Genomic DNA, 16,112 nt, shown 5'->3' on the forward strand with positions numbered 1-16,112 from the left:
AAAAACTTTGAGGCTATGTAATGGGTTATATTCCGGAACCTCAATTAGAGCTCACCAAGATTGAAGGAGGCCAAGAAAAGGCTCTTGAGGGAGATGCTCGTCTCAAAGCCATTGAAGACCACCAAAGGAAAGTTGAAGATTGGGAAAGCAATCATGCCAAGATCCTTGCTTGGTTCATGAACAATGTTGAACTCAAGGTATGTGCAAATATAGCTAAATTCCGCTGAGCCAATGAGGCTTGGTTCTTTATGAAGGGTATGTATACCAAAAAAGATCTTGCAAGAGCATATTTTTTGCAAGAAAAAATTAGAACCACTAAACAAGGTGATTCAAGTATACAAGATTACTATAATGCATTAAACCCACTATGGGATGAGTTGGCTCTTTTAGAGCCAAAATGGATTGCTATGGAGGATGTTGAAATAAGACAAAAACAAATGGAACAAGATCGATTGTTTCAATTTTTTTTTACTACGTCCCGAATTTGAGCAAGTGAGGTCATCACTTCTCCATAGATCTACTTTTCCTCCAATAAAAGATGTCATAGCCGAAATCACACAAAAGAAAACTAGGCTTGACATGAGTAAGAACATTGATGAAGTGCTTGTTGTATCCAAACCCGGCAACAATGTCAAAACCTATAAACCACCCCACTTTAGAAAACACGGAAACTATAGTGGAGGAAGAAAGATGATTGTATGTCATCATTGCTATAAGTCGGGTCACATCAAACCTGCTTGCCCAAAGCTAAATGGAACATTCAAGCCTAAGGTGTCTTCTCTTGAAGAATTTACCACAAACAAAGAAGATGAAGGCAAGAGTGGAGACCTCGAAGAAACACTTGGTCAAATATCTATGGCTCTACAACAAATTCTCAAAGCCACTTTCTCCACATCAGGTGCGACAATTGCGTCTACATCATCACCCGATATGTATTCTTGGATCTTAGACTTCGGAGCATCCTTTCATATAACCCTCATGAAAATGCTTTAAACGTTGTATGCACCAATTCAAAAAGTTCATGTGTTTCTACGGCCTATGGGACAAAATGAAATTGACTACATGTTTTTACATGAACTTATAGATGATAAATGTGATGATTCTATGAATCATCCTGAAAATATAGAGGATACTTGTGATGTATCCAATATTGAAATATCACCATATAATGGTGATATCAGTAATGAAAATATTAATGTGTATACCTGAAGAGACCAAGAAATGCCTATTAGCGCCTTGGAGAAATTTTCTCAACTTACAGAATCTTTAGAAGAAACCCCTGTTAGGAGATCTTTTAGAGAATCAATTTCACCCAATAGGTTTGTCTCATATGAGTCCCTTACACCTAATTATCGGGCTTGTCTGATAACACTACATTCATATTATGAACCTACTCATTATAATCAAGCTAAAACTATACTACATTGGGTTGAAGCCATGAAAATAGAATTAGATGCCTTGAAAAAAGCTAATACTTGAGAAATTGTCAAACTACCTTCACATAAAAAACCTATTGGATGTCGATGGGTCTTTAAGGTTAAAACCAAAAGTAATGGATCTTTAAAAAGATATAAAGCCAGATTAGTGGCTAAGGGATATTCGTAAGAATATAAAATTGATTACGAGGAAACATTTGCTCCTGTAGCCAGAATGACAAGCGTTAGAACCTTAATAGCTGTCGCATCAACCAAAAAATGGCTTATATATCAACTCGATGTGAAAAATGCATTTTTAAATGAAAATCTAAATGAAGAAGTATATATGGATCCGCCACCTGGAGTTAACATTGGACAAGGTCACACCCTTAAACTCCTAAAAGCTTTATATGGTTTTAAGCAAGCCCCCAAGGCTTGGTATGATCGATTTAATGATATCATGATTAAATTGGGATTTCGTTCCTGTTATACTAACACTGCTCTCTTTGTGAAAAGTGTAGGTACTAATATTGTTATCTTATTACTTTATGTTGATGGCATGATTATCACAAGAAATGATCAAGATAGTATTGTTAATATTAAAAATATGCTAAAAGATAGATTTGACATGTCTGATTTAGGTTTTTTTAGATATTTTCTTGGCATTAAAGTTGCATATTATCCCCGAGGATATATTCTGTCACAGATGAAGCTTGCTGCGAATATATGTACTAAGTATGGCATTTCAGATGATAAAAATGTGGAGACTCCAAAAGTCATAAATGCCAAATTAAGGTTGGAGGATGGGGTTCTTCTAGAAGATACCACACCCTACAGACAACTCATTGGATCTCTCACATATCTGACTATTACCAGAACTGACATCGCTCATGTTGTTCACTCTGCTAGTCAATTTCAACATACCCCTACAACTTGACATATGAGTGTCGTGCTCTGAGTCATCCGATACATAAAAAATACCATAACTAAAGGGTTATTCCTATCATCTTCTTCTTCATTAAATTTACTTGCTTATACTGATGCCTATGTCACAAGGATTCGACTAGCAGGGTGCCGCACCCGCATCGACGCGACTCGACGCGAGTGCGGCACCAGGTGCGTTGACCGCACCCAGGATCATTTAGGTCCATTTTTTTTGGATTTTTTTTTTTAAAAAATGCCCTATGAAATGGGCTGCGATTTTTTTTAAAAAAAAAATTCTGCTGACAGCAACTGTCTGTCAGCTGCTGACAGCAGAAAAACCCACGTCGGGGAACCCCTGACCCCCTTTATATATATATATATATATATATATATATATATATATATATATATATATATATATATATATATATATTACATTTTTGCCCTTGTCGCACCCCCGCACCTGGGTTTTTTGGAAGTGTCGAATCCCCGCACCCGCACCCATGTGACATAGACTGATGCAGATTGGGGAGGTAACCCTAATGATAAAATCTCAACTACTGGCTTTTGTGTCTTTTTAGGAGATTCTTTAATTAGTTGGAGATGCAAGAAACAACAAAAAGTCTCACTATCCTCTACTGAAGTTGAATACTAGGCTATGGCAACTACTACAATAGAACTTGTTTTGCTTCAAAGTCTTCTCAAAGATATGAGGGTTGACACTACTGGAGCTTCAAAGCTTTGTTGTGACAACAAAAGTGCCAATTATATTGTCAGCAATCACACCTTCCATGAACATACCAAACATATCGAAATGGACTGCCACTATGTTCGTGATAAGTATTTACATGGAACAGTCACACTGCCATATGTCACATCAGAATATCAATTAGCGGATTTCTTCACTAAAGCACTTCCTGCACCACGCTTCATGTTTCTCCTTGGCAAACTTTCGGTCATCTCCCCGTAAAGTTTTAGGGGGGGTGTTAAATCATATGTATTAATACATACATATATATATATTAATATATATATGTGTGTGTGTATTATACTATAATACCTGATAGGGGTAGTATAGTCTTTTCACAATTATTTTAGTAAACAATTGTTTTTTATTTTTCTTTATTTTCACTTTCTTTTTATTTATTTTCTTTTTTTTATTTTATATTTCATACCATTTAGGGGGGCCCACAATAAAGTCGTTGGGCCCCCCAACAATCACAAATGTGACCGTTCGATGCTCCCAACGACTCTTTAGGAGCCCCCTTTTGTCCTATTCCTTTTTGTATAAATAGGAGTGAATCCCCTTGTATTTTATAAGCCTTAATACTCTCTCTCTCTCTCAATAAAAAGATTTTATATTTTTAGTTTTGTGCTTTTCTTAAAGCTTGTGTATGTATTGTCCCATAGTGGACTTGGCTATTATCCCCTTTGTGTATTTGTCCATTGTTGGACATTGTAAATGCTTTTCAGCATTCTTTATCTTTCCGCATACTTCGTTACAATAACCAGTAATAGAAATACGATCATTGGGGTTTCCACCACAATCAGAGTCAATATAAATAATTAAAGTTGGAGATGAAGAAGAAGATAGGAATAGCCCTTTGTTATAGTTTCATTCAGATATCTGATAATTCACATGACAGCTGCCATGTGAATGGTAGTAGGAACATTTTGAAATTGATTGGCATTATGCATAACATGAGCAATGTATGGCATGATAATAAATGAATATGTTAGAGATCTAATTAATTGACGATAAGGAGTGGGGTCTTATAAAAGAGGCACACCATTGACTCTCATCTTAGCATTTATCACTTCTGGAGTCTTCACCTTCTTTTCATCAGTTAACCCAGATTTAGCAATAATATCTGATGCAAACTTCATTTGAAAAAAAACATATCCTCTAGAAGAATAAGCAAGTTCAATACCCAAAATACCTTAAAAATTCAAGGTCAAACATATCAAAATTATTTTTAAGAACATTTTTAATAGCCCCTTTTATTATTCTCAGTGATAATCATATTATCAACATACAATAGTAAGATAGTTATGTGGTCCCTGCATTCTTAACAAAAAAAGCAGTGTTAGTAACAACAAGAAATAAATCCACTATCAAAAACAATTTTACTGAAACGGTCATACCAAGCTTTTGGAGCTTGTTTAAAACCATAAAGATCTTTATTAAGCTTAAGAGTTTTTTTTTTCTATTTCATGACCCAACGGAGGATTCATACCGACTTCTTCACAAAGATCTTCATTTAAAAAGACATTCTTGACATCTAATTAGTAAATAGGTCATTATTTGATAGATGCTAAGGCTATTCGAGTTCTTACACTATTCATCCTAGCAATCGGTGCAAATGTTTTTTCATAATCAATTATTTATTCTTGTGCAAACCCCTTAGCAACTAACCTAGTTTTATATATTTCTAATGACCCAGCACTTTTAGTTTTTACTTTATAAACCCACTTACAACCAATAGCCTTCTTACCTAAAGGGATGGTTATGATTTTCCAAGTGTTAGCTTTGTTGAGCACCTTCTAATTCTAGGTGCATAGCATCAACCCAATATGAATATTGCTTAGCTTCTTTAAAGTTTGAAAGCTCATGATGGGAATGGATCATCATTAGACAAGCTCTATAATTTAGAAAAAATGAGTCATACGACACAAATTTTTTAGAAGGTCTAATGTTCCTAGAGGATCGTTGAGGTAGGAGTTCCTCAACTTGGTCATTTAAAGGGAGATTTTGTGAATATATTTCAAGAGCATTTTGATGCTCATTTCCTTCACGTCGAGTATACATATGGATATCATTGTGACCATTGGAGAGGAACCCAACGGCTCTTATGAGGACCCAATCTAATATTTTAAGAAAAATAAGAAAAACTAAAAAGACAAAGAATAATAAAAAACAAAAAAAAGATCTCTAATGGACATGCATATTTACAAGTGAAAAGACTAAGTTTCCCCTAGTGGGCATTACAAAGAACATAAATAAAATACATATTATATATACATATATATTTTAAGAAGGTCGTCATGGATGGGCAGGAAATTTACCACACACACACAGGTTTTGCAGTAGTGAGCAAAGGAAACAAAGTCGGCAGTAAAGGAGGCCAGAATCACCCCCTTAATATCTTCTTTCTAATAAATTCTATTTTCTGATTTTTATAAGAACTGAAATAGTAAGAGCAAGCATTCTCTTTAAAAAGTTAACTGTGATCGGATCATAAATAGTGGCATAATTTTCTGACAGAAAACAATAAACCAAATAAGTACATGTTAGAATACTGAAAGTTACCTGGATAAAGGATGATTGTCACAACCCAAGAACACCCTAGAGCGAAGATGCTTCTTCAAAATTGCAACTGCAAGGGATGCTGCATCCTGTCATGCAGATAATAGTGAGACTTTCTATTCTTGAAGTTAACAATGATATTTAGTTGATAATCAGAATTGCATTATTGAATTAACTATCAGAACTTACGACTAAGGATTATCCAAGTGAGAATGACATACTAAACAAAAACAAATTCCCAAGTCAACAGCTATAACATTCAGAAATCACATATGAGAAATCATCTTTGTACCCTTCCAATCAAGTTTTAAATTTTTTTGCCCGCAGGAAACAAATTTTAAATATAAAGGTTGAATAGCTTGATCAATTTGGTTAGTATTGTGAAATGCAAAGGCCTCAAGCTTTTGCTTCTGACTCCAAAAAGGCAGAAAATCCTCACGATGCATAAGACTTTTCAACAGTTCTGATCTCCATCATGCTGTAGAACCCATGTCCTCTGTTCCTAAATGACAGTTTAGGGAAAGAAGACAGAGGTGGATGGTCTAGATAAAAAAGGAACAGACATGCATGACCCCCTCCAAATTCTCTTGAGATATGCTATGATGAGGTTATGCTTCAACTTTGTATCTCTTATTGATGGATTTTCTGATCTCAGGAATGAGGACATCAAATTCATGCCTTCAAGTTCCAAAAAAACTATTTCTAACTGATAGTTACCCAAAATCAACCTTCAAATTGATGTCTATTTCCTTCCCTATTTGTCCCTTCCCTTTTACCTTCTTTCTGTTCACCTACCTGGTGCATTCCTTTTGATGTCTTGCCTCAATGGCTGTCAAGTTGGATTTCCATTTATCCAATTCATACAGTTGTCTAAAATGAAACTTGAAATAATATCATTCCAAGGGCTACTTGGGAGGTCACTTGTTGAACTGAAAAGGCCCACATGCACTTGATCAAGAAAATCTTTCCCATCCATGTGACAAGACATAATAACAAGAAGATCAACCAATGTGACGTTAGAATTCCCACCTAATGAAGCCTTTATTAGAAATATCAACATGGCCTTCCAAATTCCTATTTAGTAAGCAGATAGTGCTGGTCCTGTGGCAGTAGATACCACTCATCAATGGAAAGGTTTTAACATTATTAAATTCAAAGTTTTCACTTTTACTCCAATTGTTCCACACACACACATTGCACAACACAGCACATTACTGTGGCAAGCCAATGATCATGAAAGCATTAAGAGCTAAGAATCATGAGTACCACAAAGATTAAACCTACGTGAAAAACCTAACTGTAAAGCCCAAAACTTGGTTGGGTGTTTCTGTTAAATTATATTTACCGAAATCTTGTAACCTTATATATTTTATATTTTTTATATATATATATATAGGATGATACATATACATATAAGACATATATGTATATGTATCTATCCATTTATAATATAATATATATTTTAGTCATAGGGGTAGTTTAGTCATTTCCTCCATTTTTACGCACATTCTTTTTTGAGAATGTGATTGTATTTTTCTTTTCTTTCTTTTTATTTTTTGTTTTTTATATTGTACCAAAAGGTACCTTGGGGGGGGGGGGGGGCTCAAATAGACGTTGGGCCCCTCCAACGTCTATGAGTGGAGCCCCTCCAAGGCTCCTTTTGGTGGCTTATAATAGGGGTTCTCCCCTTGTAATTCCTCGTGGCTTTGGGTCAAAGCCCAAGTGTTCAATAAAGATTATATTCTTTCTTTTAGTGCATTTGTGAGATTGATTGGTTTGTGCCTTTGTACACAAGTGTTCCTAGTGTTCTTATTATGCATGTATGCACTTGTTCTTCATCAAGAATATTGGGTCTTGATTATAGTATCTTGTTGAAGATACTTTCACATGGTATCAAAGCAAGGTTGAAGAAAGAAGATCACGTGGATTCTCACATTTTATCGGTGCCTCAAAAAACGTGCCCTCAATTTTTTGGCGATTGGCATGGATTCTCTTATTCATCCAATATTTTAGAAGATTCTTCCACCAAGAAAGATCTAAAAATCTCTTGAAGTACGTATCTTTTTTTTCGCATTTCTCTTCTCCAATGGGTGAAAAAGACTCTCATTTCTCTCGCGACTTTAAACTTAATGACTCCAACTATCACGTTTGGGCCGAAAATATAGATGCGCATATTAAAGGAAAAGGGCTTTGGGGCTATGTCCAAGGCTCGATTCCCGAACCGGTGCCTAATATCACCTTGATGGAGAGAGGAGAAATAAAAATTCTTGAAGGAGAAGAAAGAGCCAAGGCTCTTAAAGATTATAGCAAAAAATATGAAGAATGGGAGATGAGGAACTTCAAAATTCTCTCATGAATTTTCTCATCCGTGGAGACAAGAATCAATGCCAACATTATAAAGTTCAAGAAAGCTTCTCAAGCATGAGAATACCTTGAAAAAATGTACACTTCAAGGGATTTGTCCCACAAATATTATCTTCAAAAAAGGGCCTTGACCCTTCAACAAAACGAAATGACTATTAGAGAGTTTCACGAAGTTGTCTTCCATTTGGGATGAGGTTGCTATGCTTGAACCCAAATAGAGCAGAGAGGCTATTGAGCTTAGGCACAAGCAATTAGAAGAAGATCGTTTTTTCAATTTTTTGAATGGGCTTAGGCCCGAATTTGAATAAATTCGATCATCTCTCCTATCCGCCTTCACTTCCTACTAAACTAAGTGAAGAAGAGACACGTATCAGTATAAGTAAGAATAACCCAAGTGTTCTAGCAACACCTTCCAATAATGAAGAAAATGAAGGTGTTAATGTCGTTTCAAGACCGGAGAGCAATTTAAGGACCTACAAGCCTCTTCATTTCAAGAATCAAAACCAAAGTTTAAGCGGTCAAGAAGGAAAGAGGGATTATAGCAAGATCTTGTGTCATTTTTGTAAGGAACCGGGGCACATCAAGCCTATATGCCAAAATGGAAGAAGTTGCTAGCCATGGCTACCACATCCCAACCTCAAAAGGAAGAGTGCTCATCATCTTCAAATGGAGCTCTCTCATTGCAGCAAATTGTGGATGCTCTTCAACCTCTTCTCAAAGGGGCTATTTCCGAAGCCGCCATGTCAACCTTTTCTTCTCCTGGTAAGACATCGTGGCTTTTAGATTTGGGTGTTTTATTTCACATGACCTCAAATATGAGTTCTTTTTCCAATTACTCAAATAATCGCTCCCCATCCTTTGTTTCAATCGTGGATAGAACATATCTTGAAGTAAAAGGAATTGGAAATTTTGAAAAACAAAGGTTTTTTATTCCAAAAATTAGATTTATACCTAAATTAAACTTAAATTTACTTTCAGTTTCTCAACTCTTGGATCATGGGTGTGATATAAAATTTTTATCTAACAAATGTTGGATACAGGATCGTCGGTTCGGGAGGTTGATTGGGAAAGGCTCTAGGAAGGGCGATCTTTATTACGTCGATTCTCTTCAAATTCCAAAGAACCCATTTTGTAATGTTGGCCAACAAAAAGATATTAATATTTGGCACAAGAGACTTGGACATCCAAATATTGTAAAAAATTCTCATTTACCTTTTGTTAAAAGTTTATATAAAAGTGATTTCAATTGTAACGATTATATACTTGAGAAAATGAAAAAATTACCTTTTTGTCAAAGATTTATGTTTACAACAAGACCTTTTGAAATTTTCCATTCGGATGTATGGTGACCGGCACCTGTTTTGTCAAAAAGAGGTTTTGCATATTATGTCATTTTTGTTGACGACTACACGAGATATTGTTGGATTTAGTTTCTTAAACACAAATATGAAGTTTTTTCGACTTTTAAAACCTATCATATGTTGATTAAAAATCAATTCAATGGGGGTGTAAAATTTTTTAGCACCGACTCCGGTAGAAAATACCTTTCAAGTGAATTCAAAAATTATCTTGAAAGTCATGGTATTTTCACCAAAGATCTTGTCCAAAAATCCCTCAACAAAATGGATTAGCCGAAAGAAAGCATAGACACATAATAGAGACAACTCGAACTCTACTTATTTCTCAAAACATTCCAAAAAGTTTTTGGGCCGAAGTTGTTTTAGCGTCAGTTTATCTAATAAATAGGCTACCTTCGAAAAACTTGAACAATATCTCGCCTTTTGAAATGTTGTATACCAAAGAACCCGACTATAGTCGATTGAGAATTTTCGGTTGCAAATGCTTTGTTCTTACTGACAAGAACGACAAGCTTTCACTAAAAGTCATTGCCTGCGCCTTTCTTGGATATTCTGAAACCCAAAAAGGGTTTCATTGTTATGATATTAAGAATGATAAATTATATGTTTCCAGAAATGCGAGTTTTCTAAAAAATGTTAATGATTTTGAAGAAAGTGAACATTTTAAAGAAAACATGGATTACTCCTTTTGATTTGAATTATTAGCTCATGATAGTGATGATGAACTCACTCCTAATGAGGCCAATGATAAAGAAGACGAAGAAGATATTCCCTTCCATCCTCCTATCTCCCAACATAGTGAAGAAAGGGCATCGAGAGACCCTATAACATATACCCATAGAGACAGAAACCGTTTTAGGAGTGCGATTGAAAAATACAGTGAACTTAGTGGTTCCAATTCAACAAATGATAAAAATCTACGAAGAACTGAGAGAAATAGAAAGATGCCTTCTAGGTACATCTCATATGATTCCTTTACTCCTAAACATAGAATCTATCTTAGTGTCATTCATTCCTATATAGAACCCAAAAACTTCGAAGAAGCCAAAAATAATGATGAGTAACTGAAAGCAATGGAATTTGAGCTTTTAGCTCTCAACAGAGCAAAAACTTGAGAATTTCAAGTTCTTCTTAAGGGTAAGAAAGCAATAGGGTACATATGGGTATTTAAGGTAAAGACTAAGAGCGATGGATCTCTTAAGAGATATAAAGCTCGGTTAGTTGCAAAGGGATATAATCAAGAATATGAGATTGACTATGAAGAAACGTTTGCCCCTGTGGCCTGAATGGTCATTGTCCGACGCCTCATCATTGTTGCCTCAATTAACAAATGAAACATTTATCAAATGGATGTTAAAAATGCCTTCCTAAATGGTGATTTAAATGAAGAGGTATATATGGATGCTCCACCAAGAATGGAGACTCATAAATGGAAAGTGCTTCGCCTTCGAAAAGCCCTTTATGGTTTAAAATAAGCCCCCAAGGCTTGGTATGATAGGTTTAACTCCGTAATGTTAGAAAATGGGTTTTCATCCTGTTTCACTAACACTACTTTGTTCGTTAGAAAAAACAATGCAAGGATTGCCATTTTGCTTTTGTATGTAGATGATATGCTAATAACAAGAAGTAATACTAAAGGGGTTAAAAGCATAAAATCAATTTTAAATGATACATTTGAAATGTCTGATTTGGGATTTCTAACTTATTTTGGGGGTATTGAAGTGGCATACTCTCATAGAGGGTATTTTTTGTCTCAAACTAAGCATGCATCTGAGGTTATTGACAGGTCAGATATTACGAATGATAAAGTTTATGAAACTCCTGCTATAGTAGAAGCTAAAATAAAGATTGATGATGACATTCCTCTCTCCGATCCCACCGCCTTCAGGCAGCTTGTGAGATCATTGATGTATTTGAGTATTATTAGACCAGATATTTCTCAAGCAGTTCATACTGCAAGTCAGTTTCAACATGCACCAACTTCAGTTCACATGAGTGTCATCTTGCGGATTGTGAGATACATAAAGGGTACACTAAACAAGAGAGTATTCTTATCCTCTTCTTCTGAATTAAAATTAATTGCTTATACTGACTCTGACTGGGGAGGTGACCCAAATAACCGTCACTCCACCACTGGTTTTTGTGTGTTTTTAGGAGACTCGTTGATCTCATGGAGATGTAAGAAGCAGCAAAAAGTGTCTCTATCATCTACCGAAACTGAATATCGAGCCATGACAACGACTACCATGGAAATTGTGTGGATTCATCAGCTAATAGAAGATATGGGGATTAATGTAGAAGGGCCCACCAAACTTTGTTGTGATAACAAGAGTGCAATTTATATTGCCAAAAATCACGCATTCCATGAGCGGACCAAACACATTGAGATGGACTGTCACTATGTTCGTGAAGCATATCTGAAAGGGGTCATTGATCTTCCATATGTAACTTCAGAATATCAATTGGCAGACTTCTTCACCAAAGCGTTGTGTGCTCCGCGTTTCAACTTTCTTCTTGGCAAACTCTCGATCATCTTGCCCTAAGTTTGAGGGGGGGTCTTAAATTATATTACCAAAATCTTGTAACCTTATATATTTTATATATATAAAGGATGATACATATACATATAAGACATATATGTATATATATATATATATCCATTTATATATATAAAATATATATTTTAGTCATAGGGGTACTTTAGTCATTTTCTCCATTTTTACGCACATTCTTTTTTGAGAATGTGATTGTATTTTTCTTTTCTTTCTTTTTATTTTTTGTTTTTTATATTGTACCAAAAGATACCTTGGGGGGGGGGCACTCAAATAGACGAGCCCCTCCAACGGTCACATTTGTGACCGTTGGAGGGGCTCCAACATCTATGAGTTGAGCCCTTCCAAGGCTCCTTTTGGTGGCTTATAAATAGGGGTTCTCCCCTTGTGATTTCTCGTGGCTTTGGGTCAAAGCCCAAGTGTTCAATAAAGATTATATTCTTTCTTTTAGTGCATTTGTGAGATTGATTGGTTTGTGCCTTTGTGCACAAGTGTTCTTAGTGTTCTTGTTGTGCATGTGTGCACTTGTTCTTCATCAAGAATATTGGGTCTTGATTATAGTATCTTGTTGAAGATACTTTCACAGTTTCACACAATGAATCTACATAATTGAACAAAAGTGAAAGGTATGACTCATGACCTCATAGTGAATAAGATTGAGTATATGGTCTGGACGAATGTCCATAGTCCCTTTCTGCAACCAATACACGTGGGCACCCTTATCAGACTTGTACAGAAAGTCAAGGAACAATGACTTACAAATCAACAATGCCACTGCCTAGTATTTCAGCATCTAACACACAGAAGTGAAGAATCAATAAATACTTCAAAAGTCAAAACAGAAAAGCAGTTGTAAGGATATATAAAGTCCTGCCAGTCTGACTACACAGCCACCAACTTCAAGGACTTCATTTTCTGCTTTAAGGAGAACATCTGCTCGAGGACTTCTTCCAATTGGCAATAACGGACTGTCCTGCAAAGTAATGTCAAATAATGGTCATTAAAAAGCATAACACATGAATACATTCAATCAGTACACAAAATAAACACATTTGTTTAAGACCATATTGAAAGCTAAATTTAGAGCCCAATATGGTATAAAGTTACTATAAACTATAAACAAATGCAAAATCACATTCCTCCTGTGTTTGCAACTCTTCACTCTTGGCACAGTAATAGTACAAATGACATGCTTCTGAGAAAATCATAGAACACGAGAATCCTCTTACTCATGTTAACTGATTCAATCATGGCAAGAGTGTATGCTAATATTTCTGCTCAAAAGGTCCTCAACATTGTAAGACAATCAAATCAAGTTGAATTGTAAAGAACTTATATCCAGATCCATAATTCCATAGATGTTTTTGAACAAATCTTAGAATGGTAATTTCTTATGTTCATGTGTTAGCTCATGCTGTTACATTTATGTAAAAGGTAACTTTGAAATTTCTTCTCTTCACTCCACCCCATTCTTAAGCTTAATAATAGAAGTGAACAACAGCATGAAACAAGTTTGCTCAATAATCAAACAAACTGGAGGACAAACCAAAATCTAAGGCTTGCACGGGAACATAAAAGGGTATGTATCAGCAAAACTCTTGGATGACTGCAAATAAAAAGCTAAGAAGAGTGCTGATCCATAAAAGTGAGAAAACAACAGACTATTTCTGAAGAGAGTTGCATAATGTAGAGGTGGAACAATGATTTCTCACATCCTGTAGCTAAATGGAGAATCATACATGTAAAAGCAAAAGCCACACCAGCATTTTTTTGTCAAGTAAATGAAGAGCAAATATTTTGACAGTAAAACAGCATCCTTCCCCCAAGTAATACCTCAGAGCATAGTCCATTGTCCTCACAATCATAAACGGCGGTGCTTGATGTAAACAAGAATGAGCCCTCACCACTCCAATTCGATGCAGCCAGACTGAAAATTATTTGAATCCATTCAAGCAAAACATATATTTCCATATACTGTAGGAAATTGAATATAAAATCAGCCAGAGTAAGCATTCATGCATGCAGAATAACATGTTAAACAAAAGCAGAGGAGGCAGAAAAAACTCATGGAATCAAGGAAAGAAAAAAGGATGCATTCATAACACCATTCAGATTATAATGTGTATCATTAACCAATACTTGAAACAATTTCATCAACTTTATCACATAAAACAAGCATCCATTCGTGAGAAAAGAAAAGTTAGTAACGGGAGCCAGATCACTGCCATTCTGAACAGTATGAAGCATTCAATGCAATTGACTGGACATTGTACAGAGTGGACAGCAAGTGTTTACATATTCAGCAAGACAAGAAACACAATTCTGTGTAAATCAACTACAGCAGGCATCAAAGATGGGTAGCATATGTAAACATTTCAGAAAACAGAAAGCCAAAGGTCAAGATGGTTAGGCAAGCCTAACTGTCCTGCCTCACAACTGTGCTAATGTGAACTCTTCCCTGAAATATCTAAAACACTTAACTGTTCAAGTAGCATCATGCACATACTAAACACAAATAGTTCAAAATAAGTTAAATATATAAATTATGCATAATGATGCCTACTGTGCACTTTCTCCTGCCTAGCTAGCTATCGTGCAAATAAGGGAAATGTTAATTATACAACATTAATACATTGATAATTACTTCAGCAGAAGAATTCCATCCATATTTCAAGTACTTGTAATGCAAACAAGTGCCATCGTGATCCTGTAACTCACACAACATACTAATCCATCGAAAGAGTTATCACATAAAGATCAAGACAAGAAGACTTGTATAACGTGTCAAAACAATTGCTGTGCTGTTGAAGTTCAATAAGTGACCACTGCATGCATGCATGAATGACAATATTAGAGGCAAAGAGTCATCAGTAAAAATTCAGAAAGTGATGTACCAAACCTCCTCACAATCAGAAACAACAGTTAGCTCAGGTAATTGGGTTACACCATGTACAGTTTAGATGTGTTTGAAGACCATCACAACATAATATGCTGAACCATAGATTCCATGGCAGAAAAGTGCTTGCTAGTTCAACAATTCGTACATATTCACAGCAAAGAATGTTTTTCAGTGATTCAGAAAAGTGCTTTGAAACATTGAAAAAAAGGTCCCTAAAAAAGTAGACAGGGTGAATGTGAGAATTAAAATGAAAATCATAACACAAAAGCATAGTAAAATCAATGCACATTTTTATTAATTGCCTAACATCCCGTTTCAGTTATGCTTAGAAAGAGATCTTGTACTTCATGAACTTAGGTCTGCAATGCATACCTTACTTCACTCGGATAGTCTACGCTTTGAGATGGAGGAGCACAAAATATGACGTATGGAAACTTATATGTTGATATTGAACCCCTTACAGAAGGTGTAATCCCAAACTTGAGCAATTCATCATGGTGATCTGTAGTTATTGTCTGTCCAAAAATTTTGCAAGCTGGATTTTCCTGGTAGATAGAACTTTTCTTATGTAAATATAGCTTCATTAACCATACAATCACATTTGTGATACACATAAGAAAATGGAAATAAAAGAAAGAAAGCCCAAACTACTTCCAATTAATGCCCTACAAAAGGACAAAAATAGACGATTTGGTGAATATTGCTTTTCCGAAATGTTAAATGGGAACAAAGTGTAATGAAAAGAGGCGGAAGCACCAATAGAGCAAAAAGTCACTCCTTAAGAGTGACTACAAGAGCCAAGAACACAAACACCAAATGTGCACACACAAAACTCACAAATATAGGAAATGACTTAAAGTCATAAGTTGGATTTATTGAAGAAAGGAAGAGAAGGGTGTAAAAACCCATACATTTACAAGGGGGAACCTCCTCTTTATATAAAGGAGGGAAGCACTAAAGAGGACCCATAAAGGGGGCTCCCTTCTAGTCGTTGGGAGCCCCAACGGTCATAAATATGACTGTTGGGGCCCCAACGACTAGATGGGTGGGGCCCCTTTATGATTCCAAAAAGCAAAAAGACAAAATAAAAACGGAAAAAGAAAAAAGGGAAAAAGAGAAAAAGGTGAAAAAGAAAAAGGTACATTTGGGAATTACCAAAATACCCCTATCGGGTTTTTGGTTTATACAAAACAGAAAAAGAAAATATAATTATGTATATATACATATATACGTATATATACTTATATATATATATATATACTAATGTATATATATAAGTATATGTATATATAT

General features: G+C 35.4%; 1 protein-coding gene across 2 annotated transcripts in view; it reads right to left on the reverse strand.

Moving 5' to 3' along the window:
• Nucleotides 1–16,112, reverse strand: part of LOC149820749 (uncharacterized) — a 41,558-nt gene that overhangs the window by 2,155 nt on the left and 23,291 nt on the right. The window contains exons 3-7 of one of the 2 annotated variants that reach the window (XM_089982424.1): nt 15,192–15,364; nt 13,754–13,847; nt 12,795–12,893; nt 12,561–12,614; nt 5,650–5,735 (exon numbers count right to left, since the gene is read on the reverse strand). In XM_089982424.1, coding sequence (XP_089838550.1) covers nt 5,650–5,735; nt 12,561–12,614; nt 12,795–12,893; nt 13,754–13,847; nt 15,192–15,364 — 506 coding nt within the window. Of the gene's footprint in view, nt 1–5,649; nt 5,736–12,560; nt 12,650–12,781; nt 12,894–13,753; nt 13,848–15,191; nt 15,365–16,112 lie in introns of both variants that reach the window. The other variant, XM_089982423.1, reaches the window with a different exon arrangement.

The sequence above is a fragment of the Nuphar pumila genome, chromosome 12, assembly GCF_984573655.1.
Source record: "Nuphar pumila chromosome 12, dmNupPumi1.hap1.1, whole genome shotgun sequence".
NCBI lineage: Eukaryota > Viridiplantae > Streptophyta > Magnoliopsida > Nymphaeales > Nymphaeaceae > Nuphar > Nuphar pumila.